The sequence below is a fragment of the Labrus bergylta genome, chromosome 11, assembly GCF_963930695.1.
Source record: "Labrus bergylta chromosome 11, fLabBer1.1, whole genome shotgun sequence".
NCBI lineage: Eukaryota > Metazoa > Chordata > Actinopteri > Labriformes > Labridae > Labrus > Labrus bergylta.
Genome location: NC_089205.1, coordinates 24,267,860 through 24,290,159, shown reverse-complemented (window position 1 = coordinate 24,290,159; position 22,300 = coordinate 24,267,860). Strand labels below are relative to the sequence as shown.

Here is a 22,300-nt window from a genome sequence, read left to right as displayed (position 1 = left end):
GTAGTGGGGAGAGAGAGAGAGAGAGAGTAGGAATGACATGCACTAAAAACCTGCGACGCGGACTGTAGTCTCTGAACGTGGGCTGCCTGCTCCGCCAACTGAGCCAAAACAGCGCCCCTTGAAATTTTAATTTAAGCAGAACAAAAGTAACAAAGCACAAAATAAGCTTTCCCATCCCCCTCACCATAGTACTTAAAGGCAGGTGACTGTGGTTGTCCTCCGTGGCTGCAAAAAGGACTGTGAGATTCATACGGAGGATGATAAGAAGAGAGCTCAGCCACAGATGTCTTTTCTTTTCCTGACTCTCAGCTGTGGTCTCGATTGGATGACCACTGAAGGAATGAGATCTCCACATGGAGTTTTTTTCTCTGCAGGCTGCACTGCTCTCGCTGCGGGTGAGAGTGTGAAAAAGTCTGTGATCCAAGAGGATTTCAGAGTCCAGCTGCTGCTTCGGAGGATCCCACATACTTAGAGGAGTGGGCTGAAGTGGATCAGGCACCTGGTAAAGATGCCATCATAAGAGGCCAAACCCCTTCAGATCCAGGATCTGATGCAGAGATTACTCAACATGTCTGGCTGCTCGGGGAGTTCTTAAAGGAAAGATGAGAAGACCTGCAGGGGAGAATTTGTTCTTTACCGTACTGGAGGAGCAGCTTTTGGCTGAAGGACTAATGAATGCAGGTCTTAGTGCTGATGAATCATAATAAAAACGTTATACAAGTACAGCAAACCCAAACCGCTTAAAGTAAACAAAGTTAAATCAGCCAGTGTGATGCCAGTAAGTTCCCTTATTCATTTAATAGGCTTTCGGTCTAAGAAGTGTCAACAGTAAACGAAAATACCTTTTTTTTTTTTAAGTTCTCAGAACCCAAGGTGACTTCTTTATTTGACATAATCACACGTTTCTGTAATTCTATTTCCATCATATAAGACAGAGAAAAACAGCCAATCACTTCTGTGCAGCTTAAGAAAATGTTCATTATTTGGATGAAGAGATAAAAAAGAAAAAAGTTGTTTTTAATTCGATTGGACACTTTAAAATCTTATCTTAGTCTCACTGGTTTGTTCAAGGTAAGCCAATCCCTGATTTAACAACATCAAGGGTGTTTATTAATATTTAATAAAACAGAACCTCTCCATGCATCTGAGGGTGTTTCACATTAAGCTTCCTAAATTAAAGATATGATGTTAGACATATTTAATTTAAAAAATAGCACCAAGAGAGTTTAACCAGAGGCTTTAACAGCATTTCCAGTTTGGGTTATGGATGGCTGCTGGCTGTGCATGAGTTGGAACAGAAAGTTCAAATTTATTGTGACATTATGTCTGATGAAACCTGATTCTTGCACGTTTTTTTTTTTGGTTTTTTTTAAACTTTGAAACAGTTTTCTCGCAATCCTCAAGGGGGGAGTCACTCATGGGAAGAAGCAGACGGCATGGCAACACAAATTGATGTCAGAGCGGGTATGCATGGTTTCAAAATGTTTCTCATTGAGATTGTATGACTTCAACTCTTGAACGCAATGCACCAAACAAAACCTGTTAGGGGTCATAACCGGATGAATTGGAGGTCTTGGTCAGTTTTTCTAGTGTCTGGGTCTGAGCTGTCGTCCTCTCAACAAACCACACTGCCTTACTAAAATGTCTACGTGAAACTATTTTAAATATCCCAGAATAAGTTCATTGACATTTAAATATTTATAATACATTTAATGTGTTTTAAAGAAAAGTCTTCCCTTTTTCATCATGGAATGACTGATATGCCAGGCCTGCACAACACACATGCATTCTATGATGGGTAATGACACTGTTTGGTAATGTGATGATGATCTAACATGCAAAAATGAAAAACAAGTAAATGATGTATATGAACTAAAAAGATATGTTTCCTATGTCATCTTGCTGATGACATGTTTTTACACAGTACTTGTGTTTGTAGCATATTAATTCCAAATCACAAAAGTCCTGTTTGAAATCATGCAAGCTAACATCATCAATTTACACCAACTAATCCGATGCAAAGCTCATGTTTCATGGTATTGGCTGGATGGTTTGAATGGATAATCTGTTTATTCAGGGCTGGATCTGAATGTTACATTTATTTTTTTATTTTCAAAGCCTCAGTCTTCAATGATGTGTTTCAAGGACATGTTCATATTTCTGTGACAAAGAATGTGATTTCTCTCACAATCGTACTTTCCCACTTTTTCTCGTAACATTAGCGAAGGATTAATTTCATCCTACACAAACAAAATGAAATCAATCTCAGTTTGCTTGTTGCCTGCAGGCACAATCTATGCAGAAAATGGTCAGTAAGCTTCAAGCTACTGCTAACCTCAGACTATTTTTCCTGCACGCAATTTGTGTAAATACAAGGATTTCACTTCACCTGATTTAAGTGCAGCAGACAGAGAGAAAACATGACAAACCCATGGCGTACCTGTTGAATTAAAGTCCCTTTTAACGTTCCCTTTATCTCTAGTTTGATTTGCCAACTCTAGAGAAAACATTCAAGTCTCTTTGGCCTGCTGAATGTTTGACGAGTCCTTACCTGCCACTCTTCACCAATTTGTGCCATGCAGGTTGTGTTGTTTTTTCAAACTGGAGCGCTGGGATTTTCAGTCGGTGGCTTCTGAAGAGGTTGATGAGAGGTGAATCCAGGTTTAATGGCCCTTAGCGTGGGGATGTTTTTGTATTGGTCACAGAAGAGTTTCCTGGATGGCAGCCCAGCTATGAATATCAGCACTGTAAAGCTAATGTGATTTCAGATTTTATTGTTTTTGCCAGATTAGATAACTTTGTTTTTGGGGACCAGCTGCAGTTTAAACCCTTCACTGTTCAGCCTCTGTGGAGCCTTTTGCAGTCTCATTTTACTTTGAGCACTCTTGCATACACATGATGATTATCAGAGCTCTTTAGAGCTGACACAGACTGCTAATTAGCATTCAAGTTAATAATACACCTGCACTTATAGCCGCCGTTGTTAGTGTGATTTACTTACTTCAAAGTAAATGTTTTTCTCTAGTTTCCTCTCACTTCCCGTGCAGCCATTGAAGGTAGATTGACATAGAAAGTAAAGACAGATATCAACCAGATGGCAAAACGGGGAATAATGCTTCACTACTTTGAATCCATTAATATTGTTTTAATTATACACAAGCAGTAAGAAAATAACCCTTAGCAGAGCCTTTTTGTACTTCTTGTAAAGTTTCTTCTTTGTAGTCTGCTTCTTTGAATTCAGCTAAGACACCATCCTGATTCCCGTCTGTTGTTGCACAGTGTTTCCTGGCTAATTGGATTGGACGTCTGCTTTGATTACTATGACAATGTACGTTTAGATGCTTGTTGAAAAGCTTTCAGCATGAAGAGTGATTTCCTTAGTCTCTGAAAATCAAAGAAAGCAAGTTCCCCTCGGTGCTGCTCAATTGAAAACATGGTTGGAAACAACAGACTTGATTATGCAGACAGAAGAAGTGATGAGATGAAGGTGCTCCCATCAGCACTCCTGACATAATGGAGGGAGTCGCTCCCCCCAACACACTCCCCTCCGTATGCCGCTGCATTACCCTCTCCAGGGTGAGCCATGAAAGGATGGTGGAGGTTTGAGCAGATGTAGCAGGAAGTATCTTGAACTTGAATTTATTCCTGAAGGAAGCTTGTTTCCAGCCAAATGTTGCATTTTTAATAAAGACAGAAGCTAGGATGCCAGATTACAATGTAGTCACTCTGCTCGCTCCATGGAGCTCATGATTTTCTGGCTGAGAAGATGTTGAGTGTTCGAACTTCACATGGCATTCAGGATTCAAGCACATGGGGTTATTTTATCAAAAAGTCATTGTATTGAGAATATTCTAATTTCCCACATTGTATTAAAGATTGCTCTTTTCTCTATCACCCAGCATGCTTCTCTTTGGTGTCATGTTGTTCTGCAGAGTAGCTCGTTTCTCTCTCATTACTTTCTGTTACTGGAAGGTTATTCTGGGCTGTCCCCATCACACCAAAGTCCATAAACTGTAAATGGCACTAAACGGTGTCTTCTTCCAGCGAGAAACAACCAAAACTTTGAAGCAAGGAAACGAAAATGGTGGTGAACAAACAACAACACAAACTCATCTAGACTACAGACAAACACGGCCAGCCAACTAAAAGATTAAATATTGTCACCCTCGCTAGTCTGAGAAAATATTCCTATCAGCGGTAAAACACATTATTCTTATTTGGCTAGTTAGAATGCAGCCACCCACCACTAGCTGGGCTGTTGCCATTGGCTGTGGCCCCAGCTATTAGGTCTTCTCTTCTGTCTCTACTGCCCAGATGTTAACATGCACAGTGAACAGATAGCATCTCGTTGCAGCAGTGCGGCTGGGATTAGTATTTTGATCATGCAAGTGGAGCTAAAGTTGTGTGAAAGCTGTGTCAGGTTTAAATGGTAAATTGACCACCGCAATGTGTAACCAGCACAGGAGGAGTTACAGACACTAACAAATTATTTGAATCATAAGATAAGAACCTGAGTCAGTTCTTAATTGTGTTTTTAGCTGCATGATTGTTCACACAGCTTCCAATTTCGAGGCAGTCACTTGAAAACTGGCTTGCCTACTTTGTTTTTTATTGCTTTTATGATCAAATAATGAGGTTCATTATGTTGTTCCTTTTTTCTCAGTTGAGGCTTCACTCCAGGCTTTACACACTGGAATGTGTTAAAGTTGCCTCAGATCTTTGAATAATTTAAGAAGAGACTTCCCCTGAAATGGATGGAATTCATATCTGACCATATTACTGCAGGTTCAGCCATGAAAACAAAAACCCAGAGAGGGGCTCGATCAGATGAAATATATACCTGTTATATTGGACTTTTCACACTATGGCATGAATTTGATCCGGCTTGTTCTAGAAATACATATGCTGCTTTTAGGTTTAATCAACACTGTCAGTGGCCTTTCAATGATTGCTGCAGAAGAGGAAATGTAACCCTTTCTTGCTTCTTTCTCCCTAATACATTTAGTTTTTTTTTAGCTGACTGATGCAGGAGGGCAGGTGGCCTGATTTAATTTGAATTATACATTTATTCTCAGCGACACTGCTGTTTTGATGTATTGATTTGAATTCCAGGGAATCTCTGTGTGAAGATTTTCTTGTCTCTGAATCGATGGCAAAGTAATTGGATAGGAGTTCTTCTGGCTCTAATTACAAACCCTGATAGATGAGTGGTGCTCTCAAAGATAAAATATAGACTGAGCCCAATGGAAAAAGGCTCCATACAATACTGTCTTTTTTCTTTTATTTCATATATAATAACATGGAGAAGTTGTGTTTTTTGGCCTCATATGTGTATGACAGCTCTAAGAGTTGACCCAGCCAGAAGAAAAACAGTGATGGTTTATGTTTCAGTTGAACAGGATTCATTTCTGTTCGTGATCATTATCTAAAGTAGTATCACTTTTCTCTTTCTTTTCTTACAGTCCATATAAACTTCTCTGCCGGCAGCTCAGGAAAAGGCTCCCAGGTAAGAAAACAGTTCACACATGTGTCTCTGCGTTTTATGTAAATGAGTCTAAACCCTTGCACTGCTGCTGGTTTCTTAACAGTTAGAACAAACTGTTAATTTCCCGGTCTCCTCACCTCCTATCAAAGATTTAATTAGCTGTCCGGCTGAAAATAACAATCATGTTTACTCTGTTCATTGATTGTTGGCCTCCAGGTTGAAAAAGTTTAATTTGCTCTCCAGTACAAATCCATTAAGTGTTCACTCAAGTACAGTAAAGATTTTCTTGCCATTGCATTTTGAGAGTGTGCAGTTGCTGTGTGATAAATAATTAACATGTTCAGTTGCTCTACTTCTTGCTGGTGTGAGGAGATGTTGACAGTAAGGCTCCTGGCAGAGGTGCTTAGTATCACAGAAACTGGAGATTACTGTCACACTTGATCCTTATGTCAACAGCTTTTTAGCGTGCAGGGGAAGTTTCACCCCTTTGCTTTGACACATTTTTATTTTCCTCCTGATTTCAGAAATTGTTATCGGATAAACCTCAATGAGGAAAACAAACACAAGTCACATTTATTTTAAAACAATTGGTCCCCTGAGGCTTACACAGACATCGGCCTTTATTGAATGAAAGAGGTTTGCCTGAGTCTGTTTTTTTTTTTTTAACTTAAATTAATTGTTCCACACTCAGTGGCCCTTTTAAGAAAAGACACTCAGTCAAAGCCTTTTTAACTGTTAAAAAACCATTAGGGACAGCTGCCTGTCGGAGTGATAAAGGACACATTTAAATGAACTCCATTGAGGGGAGAACATTTCCCCACAACAATGGAAAAAAAAATAATCAAGAGGAAAAAGTCACGTCTAATGTGCTGGGAAAAAAAGACATTATAAAAGCTTGGACAAGCTTTATGCAGTCTTTGTTTGTTGGAAATGTTACAGTACATCTATTCTTAGACTTTCATCTCTCAGGAAAATATCTTTTTCTGTCCTCTCCTTATATTTGACCCCGACATGGAGCTGCTTTTGAGAGCTCGTCAGGCGGTTCTGTCTTTGTTTCGAGGGACGTTTGTCTCCTTGCTTTACACAAAATGCAATGTTGACTGGTGTCAAAGCCAGGGAGCACAGAGAAATGGGTTTTACACCTCGTACCATTTGTTCTTTTCAGTAATATTTGTTGTGTGTTGTTGTCGTCATAAAGCACACCTGCTCAGTGGAAACCAGGTTGTTGCCTCCTCTTTCGACCTCCTGAGCTTCAGAACAACATTAACAAATTAGAAAAGAATACTAACATGTAGGTCATGGAGTTGCTCCAGTTTAGTTATAGAAAGTCATGGAAGTCATATAAGGGCTGTGGCAGAAGGGCTGGCAGACATTTACACACTGAATACAATCAATTGTAACACTGATGATCATGAACACTGTTGATTCCTTCCCAAACATCCTCATCAAAAACTGAAGCAGAACCAGCAAATAGTCAATTATGCCTTTGTCTACAGATGATTACTGAAAAGTTGTGGTTTAATATGTGTGTGATTTTAGTTTATGTAACTTAAAACTGTTTTGTTTTGTATTATTCAAACAATTCCAAGATCATATTCAACACAGTAAAATATTAAAGCTGCCAGCTCTGAGAGTTTCTATATTTTTTCCATGATATTTTGGTGCAAAATGTTTGTAAGATCTCTTTCTTGAACAAAAACTGAAAAAAAATGACAGCTTTGGTTAAAGGAAAATCTTTATAGGTTATTTTAAATGAAGGGGCTGACAGTCTGGCATGTAAGCCAGTGAAATCGTTATTTTAGATCCCTGTTTGATCAGAGCTCGTTCACAGGATACTTCTGGACAGTGGTCAGAAGAAAAGATCTGAGTCTGGAAAAAATCAAAGGATTCCCCATCTGACCTCAAACAGCCGGGCTTATCCAGACACAATTGAAATCTGGTTTAATCTGTGGAAGCTTCCATTGTGTTTGAAATATATTGTAACAAATCAATCTCAAATTGCAACTAGCAGCAGACAAATAGCATACATTTACAGTAGCATGTATATAATAGAATAGATGAGTACATTTCCATTGTGATTCTGCAACCCGCACCTGACGTACACTGGAAGAAAGGTCTTTTTCTGCTTACATTTTCATGCTTGATTTGAAAAGTTATGACTCTGCTTTGATCAATATTGCAGCATGAAGCATCGCTTCAAAGGCTTATGATATGTAAAGTAGGAAACATTGTAGGAGTAAACATTAAAGGGTAATTTTCAATGGTTGGGTTTGCTTGTGAAACTAGTCTTAGTGTCTCCCTCCTCGTTTGTTTGAAGACGGCCTGAAGCCTCCGTTGACTGGCATCAATTTGAACTTAGAATGACTTTGAGAAGTTGGCGAAGGCAAGCATGGGAGCCGTGATTATGTGCCGCTTCAGGGCTTCATAAACAGCCCAAACAACAAGTGTAGTACAAGTTTGCTAATGTAAGCAGAAGTCGCTTGCACTCAGTGGACTCAGAAGAGTGAGAGGATGCGTGAGGAATACAATGTGAGACATTTTTTACTACCTGTTCAGGGTCTTCCAAAGCCAATGAAAAACTTCTCAAGTGCAGACAATTCCTGTCACTTTCCACCAACCAGGACTTCTTTAGTTTCATGAGGACACTTAAAAATAAATTACAGGGCCATCAGTACAGCAGAAGTAATCTAAAGTTCTGGCCTTTGTGAGTCATTGACTTTGTTTTTAAGGCAAAATGATGTTTCACAATTTTACATAACACAAACACTTTGTCAGGTTAATCCTCAGTCTGTGCACAATAAAACAAGGCGTGCTCCAAAGAGTAACAGTAGGAAGCAGATTTGAATCCAAAATATGTCAACTTTGGGTGGTGTAATTACTGAACAGGTTTAAATCTATCAAACTTTTAATCAAACATTTGATATATTTATATGGAGAAAAAATGGCATCTCTAGTCTACAGTGTGTCTTTGTAAAATATCCTTTTAAGAGACAAACACTTTGTGAATACAACCAAAACCAACTTGATTCCTTTGTCCTTCCACGTCTGTCCCATTCTGGTAAATACAAAACCTCATCTACGCTACAAGGAACTTTATTTCATCCAGTTGATTTCATTCCATGTCTTAGGAGCCAATCTCCTCTCGTTCTACCTGGTTTACCTGTCCGTTCTGCTCTTGTGGAAGTTCTTTTGGTAATCACATTGCTCTGCAGAGAAAAACCAGAGAGAGAAAGTACAAAAGTTTGGCATAATGTCTCGCCCGTAAATGAATGTGATGAGACCTCAACTGTTTAATTTAGGCCTTGAATATGATGTGATCTTTCTCTCTTGACTGGCAGGCAGAGACATAAAACCCAGAGCCAATAAATCAAGTTAGGATCTTAATTTAAACTCTCATTTGCAATGCATAAATGGTTCTCAGCACTGCCAAAAAGATGCTTCTCACTTTTGTCAGTATACTTGTTTGAAAATCTCAAAAGTAGATTAGTGAGCGTGAGTGATGATGAAGGTCACTGCTTGACCTTCTCTGCAGCGTGCACCTGAAGGTCACATCACAATAGAACTGTCTAAGATTTTGAGACATGGTACACATCATCAAATTAATTTTGTTTCAGGGTCAATTTTTCAGCACAACCCTGTGATACTCGTTAATACCTGAGAAAAACATTGAGTGCATGGTAAAAAGATTATCTATCTATCGCCATGGACAAATACCAAACCATATTTGTTTACTTGTGCAATTTAATTTTGTATTTAAATTTAACTTTTTTCTTAAGAAACAACTTTTTAAGCAATGACTTCTATTACCACCTTGTTAACACTGCTGAACTGTGTGCTGAATAATTAACCTAACTTTCTTAAATGTTTGTAAATATTTGTATTTATTTATATAAAACATGAATATGATACTGGTTTGGAGAGCAATCATTTGACTTCCCATTCAGAGTAGAAAGAGGCCATTTTTCCAAAGAGAAACAAAGAGAAACTCAAAGGAAAGTCTTTTCCTGGTGTGACCAGTCTTTCCTTTTCAATGTGTCATGGCTGAAATCTTGACAAAAACATCTATCAGCCATCTCATGTAAAGGCCAGAGAGCTCGCTGTGGCCCCAAATAACTTGCACAGTAGGGCTTGACAGTAATGGTTGCCCTGTTGCCAGGGGCGACCAGATTTGGACCGCTGTCAACAATTTTGTTTGGTCTGGTCTGGTCAGTTGGCAAAGGTTTCCCCTGTGCTTAAAACAACTGAATCTGATTGGCTGCTGACTGAGCGAGGGTGCCCCTGATGAACTGTTCACTGTGTGAGAAATGATAAAACTCAGGATGGAAAATATGAAAGAGTAACTCAAACTTTGATATTAACTTAGCAAACCAGGGAAAGGTGAATAAAGAAGAAAAAAGTTGACCTGAGGAAAATTAAATCATTTTTAACTATACAATCACTGTTTTCTTTAAGCATGGTTTAAAGCATGTTTAGACACACAGGACATACCAAAGAGAGCAACAGAAGCACATTCAAATAGAAAGAAATGCAGCAGCTGAAACCAAACAAAAACTAACCAAAACTGAAGTTATTCCATTCTAAAGAAAATGTCTGTCAGAGTGCTCTCTGGTTTAAAACTGCTCTGGTCTGACAGAAATGCGAAGCTGTAGATGAAAACAGGCTTGTAGGAGTTCATTATACAGCCTATTGTAATTTACCCTGCTAATTATATTACCTAGCAAATGTGAAATGTAAATGCAGTGACATTAGTAGCTTTCTCTTATTTACCGTCTGCATCATTAATGAAGCTGAGCCACTTGTTCTTAATCAAATCCTTTTAATATATCTTCTTCTTTGTGAGTCTGTAACACGAAGGGGCACGCGACATAACCGCTAAAGGCTCTCCGGCATCCCATTCTGACATCAGTTTTATGCCTGTTGCTTCCAGTTAGATCAGCCTTTAAAGTAACCTTTACCAGATGTAATGCTTTACTGCATGTTCAAAAAATACAGTTAGCCTAGCCATTGTTAGAGTTGTCGTTTTGCCGCTCTACATTTTACTGACTTTAAAGACCTCTTCAGAGATTTCAGGCAGACTCAGAGAGAACTCTATTTAAAGGCTTAATGTGCAATTTTTCACACTTACTTGTAATAGAACTCAAGAATATCCTCTGAAAATAACTCTGAGTCATGACTGTCTACAATGAGTGGAACACCCGAGTCCCACTGTCTGTGATGCTTTCTGAGTTTTCCGAGTCCTATCTTCAGTTTGTTTACATCGCCAGGACGGCAGGCTGACTCCTCCCCTCGTGTATAAAAGTTGTTTAATTGAGGGACTAGAGAAAAGAAGAATAACATACTGTACTCACTGCTTAACTGTGTTTCTAGATCACGCTCATTTCAGGTAAATTTACATGCAGTGTGAAGATACGAGCATAATAAAGATCTCTAGCATTAGCATGCTAACACAACAATGCAGCGCGAGTTGTTTTGGTTTCATGCTGGAGCTCAAGGGCGACATCTGCTGGATAAAAAAATCGCATATTAAGCCTTTAAAGAAAATTGTCGATATTTCTCTGTCAATAACTGTTTACACTATTATTATTTCCCATGGTTGTGCCTTATTCTGGTTTTTAACTAGTTTACGTCTCGATGTTTGCATGGAACATGAGAGACATCCTTATTTATGTCACTCTAGTGATCAGATTTTTGGTGATCTATGGTAGTTGTGTATTCTCTTTGAACTACATAAACAAGGTCCGGATGCATATGAAAATGGACTAAATAGAGGTGGGGGAAAAATCGATACAGCATAGTATCGCAATATTTTGTGTGCCAATATTATATCGTCAAATGGCGGCCAAGTATCAATATTTTAAATTTGGTATTTTCTGTGATTTTTACATTTTTATCTGCTGAAGAGGTTGCACATTTCACTTTGAACAAGTTGCATAGTAAATAATTGATGTTCAAGTTGGATTGGACTGAAACACCAACTGTTCAGATTGTGAGGTGCAACAGACTGAGATTTTTTTCTTATTTGACAAACCAGTTATTGATTCAGTTTCGTGTAGTGGACATAATATGCAGTTAAAAAGCTTAATCGCAATATACGTATTGTATCGCAATTCTCAGCAAATCGCAAAATGTTTAAAATAGCAATAGAATCGTATCGTGTCTCGACTCTGGTGATACCCACCCCTAGGACTAAATGTTGGACTCAGTTTCATCTTCCGTAGCAGTTTAGGAGAGAAGCAGCAGATAAACTGTATGCATGTTGTTCAGATTCAGCTGGTTTTTGTTCACCTGCATCTCAGATGTAAGAACAATTGTTTTGAAAGTTACCAAAGAAAACCTGCCACATGAATCTTTGTAAATATAATATTTAACACACAACAACTGGACAGGCTAATCAACAAGTTATTTATATGGACGTGGCTTATACAATCAGAAACAGAGGTCCAAAGGTAAACAAAATCTGAGGGGTAATATGTTTTTGCGAGGCTCTCAATCACTTCTTCATAAAAGCAACATCACCATCATGGGAAAATTGTTGGTATCATGAAAGGCAAGTTAATAGTTTAACCTGTCTGTTTTGAGTCTTTATACCCTGCAGGCTGACTGTTATCAACAGGTTTTCTTCTCCTAACCTCTAATTAAAGTCAACAAAACCTGACAAGAGAAGCCTGTCGATGTTCTTAGGCAGCAGACGTTTGAAGTCATTAAGTCATACACTTCAAGAGCTCTTGTTTATGGGAGGAAAATAACTAAGAATGACGTGTTAATCTGTCACTACCTTTGGCACATTGAGGATTACAAAGGGCGCTTTCATTTTAAAAGCAGACAATTAATCTGAAAGCAGCGTCAATGTGAGGCTCACAATTTGCTCTTAACCGAGAAATGATGGTATTCTTTAGTCAAAATTGAAATTCTCAGGTGTTTAAGGTGCAGCATCCTTGTAGTCAAACATTTCCTGCAAACATCACACATCTAAAAATCCGCAAAATCTGCAACCTTGAATCACTCTTTCCATCAGTGAACAGACGGCTAATGTGAGCAGACGGGTCACACACATCAGTGGAGCATCTGTGCCCTCGGGGATGCAGAGCTGGAGCAGGGGGCAGGAGCTCTGCGGTGGATTTATGTGAAGCTCTTCCAAATCAAGAAGGGCAGGGATCATGGAGTTGTGGGTGTCCTCCATTACATAACGATCGCATTTAGACGGTTGAGCCTAGTTTTCAGAGAGTTTTAACCTCAGCCAGCTGTGCTTTCTGCTGTTGTTCTGAGGTTAAACTACACCAGATACAATCTTCCTGTCCTTCTGCATCATTGCTGTGCTGCTGCAGATCAAAAGCACTCGTGGGTTTCTGAAACGAAGCTGTTCAGATGGACAGTGTGCACTCATAGCTTTCCGTCTTAACACCTATGGGTGCATGATTTCAGCTCCAAATGGTTGACAGCTTGCTGTCAGGTGGGATTAAGATCATTACCTGCCTGCAGAAGCCTAGAAGGCCAAAAACCAGCCGGATTCTGTGAGCTGAGAATAATGAATCTCTCCATAATGACGGAGACGATCTTAGAACTGATCTGAGTTCAGTCTACCGTAAACTACAAGATCATTTACTAGAGAAAGATTTGCAGCCTTGGTGCCAATCAAAAGCAGGTTTTTTTTTTTAATTGGAGCTGGTTCAGGTTTTAAAAAGATACGAATATTTTACTTCATGAATCTTAGTCTCACTTTGACCCAGAAATACCCCAAGGTGACAAAGATTTTGCATTTCAAAGGAAAATAGTTATTTTAGAATGCCAACACTAAAATAAAGTGCAATTTGCATTTTTTTTTTTTAAATTAATTGTGTACAAATGGAAATATGTTGAGGAATTGATTTTTTCCTCCTACCAACCACAAGGCTTTTTGTATTTATTGCACTGTCATCCATTAAAAACAAACCAGAAAACTAAAGCAAAAAAGTCTACTAGTTTTTGGAGATTGAGTTAGATTGAAATTGATTTAATGTTTTCTTTAGATTTTTCATGTCAAATTGATTATTTTAAATGCAGAGTCCTTCTTAAAAAACAGTAAAGCAGGGGTAATTACTACAACCTGAAAGAGTGGTTACAATTTGAAGATAACATTGATAACATTAAAGGGGGGGGGGGGGGGTGATGCTAAGGAGCAGGTAAGCGGAAGCCTTTTGATTCAACATGTCCAGGTTTAGTTTAACACCTACAAACTTGAGGGCTAATTAAACAACAAACACATGTGCAGATTTGTGTTCTAGAATAGGAACACTTATTTTGTCCTTAACATTAATAAGTCGTCTACAGTACCAAAAAAAAAGTGCACCTGCATGTAATATGAGAGGATGTTGTGGTAATATTGAGTCTGGTTGTACCTTTTTATTGCCCTGTGTTTTCTGCAAGAGTAAAAAAAAAGGGGGGGGGGGCTGTGTTGCTACCCCTGCAGTGCAAACCAGCAGTCTAATTAAAATGATTGAAGGGAGTCTGTACAACAACAACTCTTACAAAAGAACTGGTGAAATACACAGAACATTACAAATTGATGCCTGAAAGTGCTGGAGTATTTACACTTGAAGTGCATTTACAGATTTCTCATTAGAGCCTCATTAAGTGTTGAAGCATTAGGTCTCTTTTGAGGTCATGTAAAATCATGTAGCAGACACGCATGCACGCATTACAAACAGTTCTCACACACAGTCAATTTAATGAGCAACATTTCACCGTCCATTTAGCTCATTACACTGGAGGTTTTGATTTATTTTGTTTGACAGTGTCAGTGCAGTGATTTTCTGTTTCCTGTCTGCTGAGACTTGAGTTGTGCCGGAGGAGACGGAGCGAAAAAACTTTGCACCTGCCAATCGTCCTACACAGTGCCTGTTTTCATCTGCGGGAGCTCCTACAGATGATTATTTGTGTTCTCCTTTTTGACGAGTTTCCACTTTATACTAACCTATTTTTATATAATCTACCTTTTCAAAGATTCCATATGAGTAATTATCTGATATCGAGTCAGATTCTCCTGGGTTGAGAGATGCATGTTTTTTTTTTTCCTCCTGGAGGTGGTTTCTCTCTTCAGCTACGGAAATGATTTCAGAGGAGTCGTGTGTGATAAGATGAGACAGAAACCTTTTGGGCATGACTAATGCTACTGAGTCCAATTAAGCTGATGTCTTGTACCCACTGAATTAAATCACCCTGATATGATCTTGTCTGCCTGTGCATATATTTGCCTCCAACTCTGATCACCTGAAAAATAGAAGAAGACAGAGAGCTTCACATATCCAGAAGCGAACGCTCTGCATCTCGTTATAATCGTGGAAACTGTCTGTTATTATTTCTGCATCTGAAGATGTGTTGTTGTCAGAATGCTGGAATCAGGATTTGATGAATAAAATAAGAAAGATGGAAAAAGCAGGAAATGTGCCCTACAAAAAAGTAATTGATGTGTAGTTGTGACAGCAGCAGGAGACTGTTCGCTTGCTGGAATTGTACCAAATTAAAAGTTTGTTCTCTTTTATGGGAATCCCTCTAAATGTGCAGATATAGATGGTTACGTAGAGACTGGTTCAAACAAACTGACGCCAAACTACGACGAGTCCCTATCACCACTGCACCACACCCACTGAGACTGAATTTATGACTTAGTTAAGCTCTTTGAAGGCTGCAACAGCTTGCCAGTAAAATGATTGTTACTCTTAGCGGAAGTCATAAATCAAAGCAGGCCTGGCTTTGTCATTATCTATTAATACTCTGCTGCTCTGGTGCCCTGGAAACAGCCACAACTCGCACATCCTCGCCTTCTCCCGAGACTGAAAGATTCCCCGTGAAAGATGGAGGTAAAAGGCAGCTCTTCAAAGTTTGCTCAGCTTGCGATAGATTTACTCATCCCTCCGTGGTCTGCCGCGCGCTCTGACAGCTCTGGAGGTGGAACAGTGTTGAACGCCTTAATTGAGCCGAATGTGCTGAGCTTTAGATGCTGCAGGCACAAAACCCACACAATTAGGAAGGACTAATGACGTGGGGTATCACCCATTATTTCTCCAAATACCCTGCAGGGCTTTCCATATTTAGCATCACTAAGTCTTAATCAGCCATAAGGAAGAGGAAATGGAGTATTTGACAGAAAGTGGGTATCTTCACACGTGCCATTCTTTGACAGATGTAGAATCTGTCAAAGAATGGCACGTGTGAAGATCATTTGTTAAGACACAAAGAGTGGATGTAGAGTATGTAGGTCATATTTAAAAACGTGTTTGAACATTTTCTTTGTTTCTGTAATTATTTAAACTTTTCTCTGTCTTTCCAGAGCCAAGATGATATGCACGTCATCCACAACAATCAACTGGGTAAGTCTTTAATATTAAGTCTTCATTTACAATACATTTACAAAATAACTAAGAAAAAAAGGCCCATTCAGTGCGAATAACCTGTGTGCAATCAAGAGGTAATAGGTGGAGCCCCCCCCCTCCCCTCCCCTTTCAGGATGTAATCTAAAACCTTTCCAAAGACTCTTCTCTTTCACATCTGTAGTCATATCTGTTGTATCTGCTGTATGTGCTTGTACCTGTTTTCAAAGCTGCCTTGTAGTGTGTCTCATGTACTCATGTTGTTTGATTCTTCTTCGTCTGTTTCACTGGAACTAATTAGAAATGTTGGACAACATTCAAGAGTATTTTACAGTTTAAGACGAAGTGTAGGCTCGAGGGTTTGAGATCCATTATCCCTCGATGAAATCATCAATATTATATTAGAAAGAAAAAAAAAAAAATGTCAGTCTGTGTGAAACTATATAGTATGATGACTATAATAAAAGGAATTTAGTCCAAGGTCTGCCTCGGAAATTGAATCTTCAGAGTGGCTTGGACCTTTTCATAAATATGGTATCATCTCTATATCGATTTGACAGCAACCAGGAATTTCATGAGTGGAGCAAATAAGAAGATCTCGTGCATGCCTTTCACGCTTCAGAGCGCTCACACAATCACCGACTGAGAGTGATTTTTTGGGAGCCTGCAGATGAGTTTGGAGCCTGTTTTCTGGACCTCTGCCTGTTGTTCATTCAACTGGGTCACCGTGGACACAAAGACACACAAAAGCAACTTCATAATGCTCTCATTTGGCACCTCAGCACAGAGAGGAAATACAAACAGACAGCTATCTGAAAAATAGAGCCTCGCTATCTGGCACCAACACAGTGTTTCCCTTTGTGACACCAGAGACGCTGCTCCCTCCTGCAGAGCGTGTTGTTTGTGGGCACGAACTCAAAAGATGAACAGAGGAAAGTCAGACTAATGTTGTTTTAACAATACAGCAGACATGAAACAGTGTTACTAGTTTTTTTTTTTAAGTGCTGGTGCCCTTTGAGAAACTATTGCAAGTGATCTCCACTGTGTGTCTTTAGAGGGGAATAAAGAAGGCAACGTCTAAATACAATGACGTCTCATTGAAGTCTGAATGAAATGAGACATTTCACATATTTATAAACAAACAAAAAAACAAATACCAGCATGATTCCTCCGGCTGTTGTGCTGCATGTAGCGTTTTTAAAATGCAACATCTCTGAACCAGTTTGAGAAAAGCCTCAGGAGAAGAACACATTAATACCGGCCTTATTTCAAATAAACATATACTGAGTGTTGAATTAAAAAACACATGTGCAGATGAAAATGTTCTTCATCGGCTCAGGACCACGTGCTTCTTGGAATAAAAAAAAACAACACAACAACACCTATCTTCATAGAAATATGTTTGAGTGAGATTCTTTACATACTTCTTCAATTTGACATAAATTAACTTTTTGATATTCAACCACAAAATGTCTCCTTATTCTTCTGTCACTTCTTACTCCCTTTCAAGCTTCTGCTACTTCCTGTGATTCTTCTTCTGCTGCTTCTTTCTTGTTCCTCTTGTAAAGCTTCTTTTACCTCCTTTGCACCTTCTCCTTTATTCCCTACAACAGATTTGTCTCCTTCCTCTTGTATAGCTACGTTTACTCTCCTCTCCTCCCTATTCTTCTTTCTTCTTTTTTTCTTTTCCTTCGCCTTCTCCTTCTTGATTTTCCTCTTCCTCTCCTTCTTGGCACCTTTATTCAAGGATTCTAAACATCCTTATTTTCTGCATTATCAATGAAGAGAATGAAAATAACAATGTTAAGCTTTGTGGTTCAATCAGTTCAGTCAGTTCACTTTATTTTCAGACTCTCGGTCTTCAGTATAAAAATTATAGCAAAGATAAAATGATGTTTAGTATGCACGGTGTAACAGTGGAGGAGTAACCCTAAAGAATGATAATGCACGTAAAGTTTTTTTCCCACTAAGTTTAGAAATAAATAAAAAATCATGTTCGAGTTCTAACTCTCTACTCCTGCTTTAGGTTTCACATACTGTGCATGCATGTGCAGTATATTCAAGTGATGCATTTGTAAAAGAGTAGCCCTTAATAAATTGTAAACTGTCTTTAAAGTATTACGCTTAGTGACACTTTATGATGTCTTGTCTGCCAAGCTCAGCTTTTTTGCATTCATAATGTTCTTATAATGTTTGAAAGAGGCAGGATTAAATAAAGTCCAGTTGGCCGTTCGCCCCCGAGCTCACTCATGAATTACTTATTTTATTATTATGCAGGTTTTATGTAGTACGTACCTTTTTAAATCAATTCAGCCTATTTAATAGACTTTTACTTTTTTAACAGTCAGTGTAGGCAGGTTTCTATCTGACAGTAACAGTCAGCTGCTTCTTTAGTTCTTAATCTGAGTTTTTCTATCATGGTTTAAGGTCTTGTATTAGTCGGATTGTGAATGAGGTAAACCAAATGTCAAAATCAGAGTCTCATGCGACATAATTGTCTGCATCTCATTCATGTAGATTCATATGAACGGCTGCTACTTGCAGGTATGGGTGTACCTAAATCTTCATTAAGATTTTCATGGCTTGATATCCAAAGTTTAATGATAATAACACCTTTTGCTGCATTACATAGGGGTGTAGTTCTTATACATATTGTAGAAAACTTGTATTTTGCCTCTTTTTTTTCTGCAGTTTCTTTTGGTCATTGCAGTACCTTTCTTCATTGCTTATAAGACTATTGATTTTTTTTTTTTTGCTCAAATGGAGGAGTTAAAAACCTTTCCTCTTTGACTTCAGGAGAATAGCACCCAGATGTTTATCTTTGATATAGTTGAACAATAAATAACCTGTAAGTTTAGCTCTCTTTCAGAGGAAGAAGAAGAAAAATGTTCCAGCTAACAGCAAATGTTGCCAAAACCAGTTTCTCTTATAAAGTAGAATTTTCCTTTTCAATAGATGTTGTGTAAAAGTTGAGGGTCAAGGGCAACTCGGTAACACAAACGCTGAACCAAAATGCTTGAGAGCAGAAAAGTTGTGCCAAAATTGTAATCAGCCTATCTGAATTTTGAAGCACAGCACTGCAGCTCCACTGTCTCCTCTGCAGATGTATTATATTCATGCAGTGGCTCTGAGCCAGCGTTTTCAGACCAGAGGGGACATGCTTTGTATCTTCAAGGAGGAACATTGTTCAGGAGATGCTGCCTGAACTCCTCTAACATTCCCTGTGTATTTATTTCCTTCCTTTTATTTTTATTTTACCCTCTCACGTGCTTGGCTGCATGCCGACTCCATTGTCTCTGCCTTTTCTTCTTCTTCTGTTTATTATTCTGCACAGGGCTGATGACTTTACAACGCACATCAATCCTCCAAAATGTCATAATTGTAGCTTGGGTTTATTGCTGTATTGGGGTGTGGAATCATGCATGTTTTCTCATAACTTCTGCTTTTCAGAAATTATGGAGAAAAAAGGGATTATCAAATGATGTCTCGTTCATTTTTTAGAGTACTATTATGGAAAATAAATGGGTTTCATAAGCAAAACCAGGACTACATCCTGCGTTAATTGCCTTAGCTTCCTGAATTATTGATGCTAAGTGAGGTTTAAGAGTTGAGTTTGGCACTCATTAGTCCTCAGCAGAGTGTCCGCAGAGTCGTGAACTCCAGAGAACCTTTAATGAGTGTGATTATCGCAGGTTGGAGACCCTTTTCTTTCCAACCTTTAGGCCGTAGGATTGTTTTGTATGAGGGCTTTTGCGTCATTACTTTGAGAGAATTCTAATTAGCAAAATGCTAAAAGAACAGAAGGGTTACTTTCTGTCTGGTGGCTATTCCCCTTGTTCCCACCTCTCTTTCTCACACTCACTTCCTTCTTTTTTTGCAACTGTGGTGCATCTCCCTCTCTCTCTTTGTGTTTTCTTCCCATTTTTCTCTTTCTCACCTCGTCTATTTCCCCTTCTGTTATACTGAGAGATATTTACGACACTGACCTTTTCAGCCGTAAGCTGAAAGTTAAATACACCGGGCTCTTGATTGATCTTGTGTGAGGCAATTAAAAGTTTGTATTAATATGAAAAGAAGGCAGAAAATCGATTTCACTTTCTGCATGACACATAGTCCTGTGATGATTGCCTAGGGAAGGTAGATTATTTTTATACCGCTAAATCGAACTCTCAACAGCCTAAAAAGTTGGCTATATATTAAATTTTGGCTCACATATTGAATATCTCCAGCTATCTGCGGATTGGCTATTAAATCCTGGTGCTGTGTGGTGTGACGGTCATGGTTAGTTTGGTTGGGAAACTGCAACCAATTCTCTCTGGTGCAGTGTGTCTCTCCGATGCTCAGATTTAGATGCAAGGAAGAGAGGGATGGAGGGGAATTTTTAGGAGACGGGTGATTCTGTGCCATCTCGTCTCGGGGACTCCAATGATGTGAGTCACTGGAGTGTGGAAGGTTTTACACGAGCACAATCAGCTGCTGGATGGGGAGTTAGGCAGGCCGACCATGGAAATGAGCTATTGACATCCTCTGTCATCTCTGAATATGTGCTGGCAATGAAGAGCTCGGGATCCGTGGTGACAGTTTCATTGTTTCCACAACTGCCCCTAATGGTTGCTCTTGCAGAGTCTTTTCCCTCTTGGCGTTGGCAGACATTTGTCATTGAAATTGGACTATTGATCTAATCCTTTAGCTTATTCTTTTTCTTTCCGAATTTTGAGCTAGATTTTAAGCCGTGCTCTCAAAAACTTTCCCCAAGCCTGCAGTTGTGATCTGTCCACTGCTCTGCTATGGATGTGTGTTTATTTATAACTGAGGGGCAGTGGGTACTCTGGGCTTAAATGAAGCGTTCCTGTGACAGCTCTGGTGACGACACACACCTGCTCTGTGACACTGATGGAGATGACAGAGCTGCAGGAGTGCCTACAGGTCAGTGTGCTCTCAGAGCCTCTGCCACTTGGCAACGTCTGCCTTCCTGCTCCAAGGAAGTGTCACTATTGATTTGTGTCAATGAGCTGACAAGGCTGCAGGGCCCGGCCACTACGAGAGAGCACACGATCTATATTCAAAAGCAGATATTTAATTCATCCTGTTGTGTCCATGCACTCACCTCGAAATCAAGATGTAGTGATACCATTTTTTAAATTCCAAAGAAGGATTCTGATATCAAGACTTAGGTTTAAGCGGATACATTGTACCCCTAAGACCAGTGCAAAAATATATATTTGAATAGTTTTAATATGTAATCCATACAGGGTTATCACTCTAAAGCTGTGTTTGTTGAACAGACTAACTCACTCCTGCTCCATATTCAGTTTGCTTTTACACTACACTTTGTCAAGCACACCGAAGCCTGTCAAATGTTATGTACTGTAGCATTGGTTTACTTCTCTTGTTTGGTTTGGATACCATTCTCAAATGCGGCAAACGGAACTCTCAAGCGGACCGGAGTTTGGTTCTTTGGTCAGCACCTTGAACATTCAAACCACTTTAAACCAAACAAACTATCCGACAAAGCGCACCAGAGTTAGCTTCAAATGGACCGAACAGCTCAGGTGTGGTCGAGCCCTAAGAAACAAGCTCAGCTAACATTAGTCTGTCGCTGCAGCCCACCAGGTAAGCGAGACATGGCTTCTACCGCTGCAAGCTACGGAGAAGTTGCTGGTCTCAGTTCCCACCTATGTGTGTTTTAATCAGCTTTAACACCAGTGTTGTTCAGTTGAATGCACTAACAGATAAGGAGACTATCTCCGGTTGTACTTCTACAGAAGAATCCAACCTGAGAAAGGGAAAAAAAACCCAGAGAGGAGGAGATAGTGGATAAATGCTTTTAGAGGATCCGCTGTCCTTTGAGAGAACAAAAGAACGGACTTCTCTTTGTCCTGCCATAATATAATCCTGTTAACTTCAGAAGAATATTACAGCATTGTATATTACATTACTGCCCAAGAACACTGACTGAAAGTGACAGCTGATTCTGAAAGCTCTTCATCCTCTATTCTTTAATCAGACTGATCTTTAAATGCAGAGAGGAAGAAGAAGTGAGTTCACACAACACTCAAAGCCTTCGTAAAGAGTTTGCTCTTAGACCAGATGGGGTTATCCTTTTTAAAAGAGTTTCTCCATGCATTGAGGAGAGCATCAGATCAGAGGAAAAAGGAGGCACAATTCTCCTGTGTCTCATTTCATCCAATATCTTTCAAGGCCGTCTTCTTCTTTTTTTCTTTGTGGTGGTCTCTGTGGAATACTGAAAGAGTGAAGAGAGATAAACGGATAGCAGTCTCATGCTTTCTAGTTGTTCCATCAGCCTGGCAAAATAAAATCATCTGCTCCGAGGTGACCGGGTCTTTGCCTTCATCTCCCCAGGAACTTTCAATCTATTTCATTCAGAACTTATTATTATGAGTAGAGAGGCCTCCTTGGATAATTTCACTTAACCACTAAAAAAAAAAACGCTTTCTGCCATCTTTGG

At 39.2% G+C, this 22,300-nt stretch overlaps 1 protein-coding gene across 1 annotated transcript in view; it reads left to right on the top strand.

Annotated features, from left to right (window-relative positions):
• b3glcta (beta 3-glucosyltransferase a) overlaps positions 1-22,300 on the top strand; it is a 56,547-nt gene that overhangs the window by 2,526 nt on the left and 31,721 nt on the right. The window contains exons 2-3 of the mRNA XM_020634868.3: positions 5,463-5,506; positions 15,792-15,831. Coding sequence (XP_020490524.1) covers positions 5,463-5,506; positions 15,792-15,831 — 84 coding nt within the window. The remainder of the gene's footprint in view (positions 1-5,462; positions 5,507-15,791; positions 15,832-22,300) is intronic.